Source organism: Podarcis gaigeae, assembly GCF_964106915.1.
Source record: "Podarcis gaigeae genome assembly, chromosome: 6".
Taxonomy (NCBI): domain Eukaryota; kingdom Metazoa; phylum Chordata; class Lepidosauria; order Squamata; family Lacertidae; genus Podarcis; species Podarcis gaigeae.
In genome coordinates this window covers 61,091,559-61,097,237 of record NC_139682.1, presented here as the reverse complement: position 1 = coordinate 61,097,237, position 5,679 = coordinate 61,091,559, and the positions used below count along the sequence as shown (strand labels likewise).

Sequence of the window (5,679 nt, the reverse complement as noted above, 5' to 3'; positions counted from 1 at the left end):
CACCGTTTTAAAAATTTATTTACAAAGCTGTGTACAACACGAAGGGATAACATTTAGAATACATATATTCATTCATATATAAACAGACTTCTATAATAGAACGATAGGGGAATTCCCCTATTTCATTTTTTGCTCGATTTCTTTTTGTTCTTTTCTTTTTCTCCTATCCAAAATCAAAATGCCTCCCCTCATTATTCAGGTGCGTGTTCGGGCTTATTTTTCCCCTGCCGAAGGAAACGACCGAGGAGAATAAGAACCTTCAACAAAAGTGAAAGTTCGGGGCTCCCAATCCCTTGCTTGCGCGTGTGTGTTTCCTTTATTCCCCCCCCCCCAAATGTGGCTCATTTTAAAAAAATAAAAACCGCAAAAGGGAAGACAGTCTTTTGCCTCCCGCTTTCGCCCGAATACAAATATGTACAAATACTTTGCCGTGGGGTTTTTGAGCGTTAGGCTTTTTTTTTTACCTGCACAGACAGACACAGCATTCCTTTTTGTACGTGTGAGCGGGAGCGCGAGAGTTTTTAAGCGCTGGAGAAGCGTCCGTGCAACGGTTCGGCCTCCAAGAGGGCGCCGTCCAGGAACCAGCGACTGGAGTCCCAAGAAGTCCGTGGACTTTGCCGCGTTTGGTTCTTCTTCGAAGTCTCTGCTCTCTCCGGAGACGTCGGGTAGAAAATCTTTACGACCGTTTCTTATTATAAAAAAACCCAAGAGCCGCCCTAAGAGCAGGAGCGCGAGAGGGGAAGCATCCCGCGGGGGCCCCGTCGAGCCTACTGCGCCGGCCACTTGGCCTGCACGGGCGCGGCAGAGGCAGCGGGCTGCAAGAACTGTCCCGAGATAATGTTCGTGGGCACGCTGAGGATAGGCGCGATGGCCGCCGTGCTCCGCGCCAGCGAGAGCGGCTGGTGCGCTAGGAGGCCCGACTGGACGGTGACCGGCGGCCGCAGGAAAGTCTGCGCGCTGGCGGCCGACGAGGTAGCGGCCGGCCCGCCGACGCAGCCGATGATGTTCTCGATGCTGAACGACGGCCGACTGCTGGGCTCGGCTTTCACCCCCGACGAGGCGGCTGCGGCGGCGGCGGCGGCTGCAGCGGCTGCGGCGGCGGCTGCGGATCCGGCGGCGCTGAGTCCGCTGAGCTGGATCTGCAGGCTGGGGCTGAGCTGGGAGTTGAAGGCTTTCCGGCTGAGCTCGCTGGACGGCAGCAGCGGCACGGCGGGAGGCAGCATGGGCCCGACGGGGGGGATGTAGGGGTACTGGAGGGCGGCGGCCGGGTGCGGGTAGGCGCCGTGGGGCAGGCCGTAGGCTCTGCCGTAGGGCCCGGCGGCGGCGGCCGAGGCGGCGGCGGCGGCCAGGCTGTACGCGCCGAAGCTGTGCATCATGAGCGCCGTCTGTTCGCGCAGCTGCTCCTGCTGGTGGCGCTTGAAGCGCTTCCTCCGGCGCAGGAAGGAGCCGTTGTCGAACATGTCCTCGGACTGCGGGTCCAGCGTCCAGTAGTTGCCCTTGCCCGGGTTGCCCGGCTCGCGGGGGATCTTGACGAAGCAGTCGTTGAGCGACAGGTTGTGTCGGATGGAGTTCTGCCAGGCGGGGAACTTCTCCCGGTAGTAAGGGAAGCGGTTGCTGATGAACTCGCAGATGCCGCTCAGCGTCAGCTTCTTTTGCGGGCTCTGCAGGATGGCCATGGTGATGAGGGCGATGTACGAGTACGGAGGCTTCACTAAGCTGCTCTTGGGCTTGCCGCCGCTGGAGGCAGCAGCAGCGGCCGCGGCGGCCCCCGACGACGCTCCCCCCGACGGCGCTCCCTCCTCGCCTGCCAGCTTCTCCTCGACGGGGCTGCCGCCGTTGCTGCTGCCGCTGGTCGTCATCGTCTCCGCTGCTTCTTTGGCCAGCAGCAGCTCTGCAGCGGCCGCCTCGTCGAGGGCCAGCTGGACTGGCAAGCCCGACGACACGGCCAGTGCGCTGGGGCTGCAGCCGGCCTCGCCGTCGCTGACCCCTCCGCCGCCGCCGCAGCCTCTCTCCTCCAGGCCGTCGTCTCCCTCGCCCACCACGTCGATGTCCACATCTTCGGCCGTCAGCACCGCCTGGCCGGACATGTCGCTGGAGCTCAGGCTGCCGGACAGGGTCATCACCGCTGGCGGGAGGGTGGCGGGAGACGGAGAGCGGGGATTAATAATAATAATATCGCGGGTAATACTACTACTAATATTTTGTTTTTAAAAAGCAACACAAAACGAAGAAGGGTGGGGGCCAGCCAGGCGCCCGGGAGCCAATCCAGTCCCCCTCCTTCGAAGATCCGTCTCCAACAGGTAGCGGAGCTGGCAGAGGAAGAGGCTCCCCCCTCCCTCCTGCTCCTCCCCCCCCTTCTTCCTCCTCCTCTTCTTCCTCCTCCTCTAGCTGCCGGCCGCGGCGCCTTCTTCTCCCCGGGCAGGCATCTGGGAACAGCTCCAAGTCCTCTCGGAGCGATCTCTCAGCCGGGTCTCCCTCTTTCTCTCCGATCAAGGATCAGGATAGCGCTGGTAGCGGCGTCGGCGACGGCGAGGGACTCCCCCGCCAGCCCCTCCGTAAAGGACAGCGACGGCAGCAGCGACGGGGCGGCGGCGAGGAAGAGGAGGAGGCGAGGACGGTGGGGAGGGGGGGCGTCGGGTGGGAGGGGGAGGAGGAAGGCGGCTGAAGCTGCTCTCCGCTCCAACTCCTCGCCTGGCTCCTCTTCCGGGCTGGGATCACTTCAGGGGTTCTTCCTCGTCGGGGAATCGTCTCCGCAGGCGGCGGGAGAGCGCGCATCGGAGCGCCCGGGCGGCGAGGCTGTCCCCTGCCAGAGGGATCGCGCGATCTGCTGCTGCTGCTGCTGCTGCTCGCAAGTCATCGGAAGTGCCGCCGGCGCTGCAGGTTAGATCCCTGTCGAGCCGCTCTCCCCATCGCGGGGCTGGGAAGCTGCAGCCGCGGCTCCAGGCTTTGACTATAACCCCCCTACTTCTTAATAGACACCTCCTTTCCTCTCCTCTTTTTAGGATCTTTCTCCCTCTCTCTTTCCTGCCCTCTCCCTCCTTCTTTTCTTGCCCCCTCCCTCTAAAGGTTTAGGCTGGTGGTGTTGCGGGGGGGGGGAGGTGGTGTCTTTGTAGCCAAGAGAGAGAGAGAGAGAGAGGGAAGGAAGGAGGGCGGGGGAAGCGACGGGCGTGAGGAGGAACTCGTTGGCCACTTTGAAAGTCCCTTTTGAAAAAGGCTCGCCTGATAGATTACTTTGCCCGTGCAAGATATACTAGGAGGCGGGGCCACGTGGTTCCCTGACGTCAGCGCAGCCCCGCTGGCAAGCCAGGCAAAACTCAAGTTGTTGCGCGGAATTGTCAACAAAGGGACAACAGCGGCTCTCGCGCCCTCTTGATCAGTGCAGCCCCTTCAGGGAGGCTCTGGGGGTGGCGGGGTGAGGAAAGAGAGAGAGAGAGAGAGAGAGAAAGAAAAGAAAGAAAAGAAAGAAAGAAAGAAAGACCACCTTTGCCACGTGAAAAACACACAGAGACCCTCACAAGCCCCCTCTTCGCTCTGCTTTCATTTTAACAATCTCGTCCGGCAACTTTCTTCTGTTGGGAACGAAAGGAGCGCTAAAATTATTCCATCTACGCATCTGTCAATAGAATAAAAAATCAAAAGGGTGAAATTTTGAGAAAGGCGGAGGAGTTGCTCTTTTTTAAAAGTCCATGCTCTTTCTGCCAAAGTAAATAAGATAATATAAGATAAAAGGAGGGGGAGGAGTCTCCAGCTGTGCTAAACGGGCCGCGATCAAATTCTGAAGGGATCATCGCCAGGACCAAGGACCAGCCACTGGTTTATTAATTTATTTTAATTTATTTTGAGAACACGCGCACGCACTCTCTCTCTCTCTCTCTCTCACACACACACACCAACAGCCACCACCAGAACTACTTTTGGTCTGTGAAAATCACACCCCCGCCATTGTTTTTGTTTTTCCTTCCTTTCCTCCCCCAGCTTCCCAAACAACGGCAGCATCTGCTGGGAGCCGAAGATAAGAAAATAGCTATTGATTAATCTATTAGGTCAGTTGCAGAGAAGGAATAAAACAAAAAAAGACGTAAAATAAAAACAACAACAAACAGAGAAACAAAAACAAAAAGCGCACCACAAAAGAAAAAAAAATATGTAAATGCAGAAATCTTTAGCTGGTGTCTTTGTTGTGACTGGTATTATTTTGCGAGGTGCTAACGAAGTAGAAAGGATGGCACTTTAGCATATGCAAAAGTAGGAAATGGGGTAGGGGGGGTGGAAAGCTGTGTGCGAATGAAAAAGCTCCAATCAGCTCCGATCAAGGTGGTGTTTCTCCGGAGGAAGCAGAGAAGCTGGGGGGGGGGGGAGAGGAGGGAGTCGTCAAAGTTTGTTGCAAATTCCTATTTCCTTTTCTTGTGTCAGCGATGTCAATGGAGAGCAATAACTTCGGGTTTAGGTAGGAAACAGCCCGCTCGGTGGGTGGCTTTGTTTTGTGTTTGTTCATCCTGTGTATTGTTGCAATAATCGCCTGTGATTTGGGAGGCGATGTGGATAACAAACACCAACAACCGTCACAAAAAAAGGGGAATTGGATGATGGGGGAAAGGACAGCCTTCAAACAGTTCCAAATAAACCAGAAGGCGATATACAGACACAGATTTAATTTAGATACATAGAGATAGATAGATGATAGATAGATGATAGATAGATAAATAACTATAGCTATATAGTTATAGCTATATACATATTGTATATGAATATATACAAAATGTATATGAATATTATTTTGCAGACAAACCAAACGATTTCCGCCATATATATATATATATATATATATGGGTTTATATAACTCAGTGGCGTTACTTCTTCCAGCGCAGTATCTGTCATCCAGGTTAGCCTATAAAATGTGGGTCAGTCTTTGTAAGGACACGGGGAAGCTGCTACCGTGAAGGTGTCGCACTGGGGAACTAAACTGGGGAATAAAAAGATCGAGGGGAGAATATTACACGCGTGGCACTGGGAAAATACATGATTGATTTATTCCGTCCTCCCTCCTCCAACAAACCCAAAGAAACCGGGGAGGGGGGAAGCCATAGGAGTAAATCTAATTTTCGGTGTGTATGTTGCCTCTGAATTGTTTGTTCACACGAGAGGGGATAGGCGTTCGCTGTTCGGGAAACTGGGGCAATCACCTATTCGGGAAACTGGGGCAATCCGAAGTTTTCGAAACTGCTGAGCCCTTGGCTTGCGGGGAGGTGGGCCTGCTCTTCGGCCGCCTAAAAGGGGTCTCTCTCTCCCTCTCTCTCTCTCTCTCTCTCTCTCTCTCTCTCTCTCTCTTTCAGCGTATCTTGATCTGCTAAATGAACACGAAGGTAAAAAGAAGCCGAGCTGCAGGGCATAGCTGTCAACGTTTCCCTTTTTAAAAAAGGGAAATTCCCTTATTCCGAATAGGATTCCTCGCAAGAAAAGGGGAAAGTTGACAGCTATGCTTCAGGGTCCTTCTTTGTGTCTGGGTTTATTTTATTTTATTATTATTTTTGTTTCCCCCCCCCGCAAATCGCCCCCCCCAATTTCTGTAAAGGACAGGATTTAAAAGAAACTCCTCTGAAATAAGCCAGCACCCAGCCCACAAGCCCTCATCAGGTGCTTTTACTTCTTCTTTTTAATAAAGAGAACTCAAGTACGAAC

The 5,679-nt window shown here is 54.3% G+C and overlaps 1 protein-coding gene across 1 annotated transcript; it reads right to left on the bottom strand.

The window, feature by feature from the left end:
- Nucleotides 1–3,367, bottom strand: FOXD3 (forkhead box D3). The gene has a single exon (XM_083742878.1). The coding sequence runs from the start codon at nucleotides 2,118–2,120 to the stop codon at nucleotides 768–770; it is 1,353 nt and encodes a 450-aa protein (XP_083599004.1). The 5' UTR covers nucleotides 2,121–3,367; the 3' UTR covers nucleotides 1–767.
- Nucleotides 3,368–5,679: the final 2,312 nt, after the last annotated feature.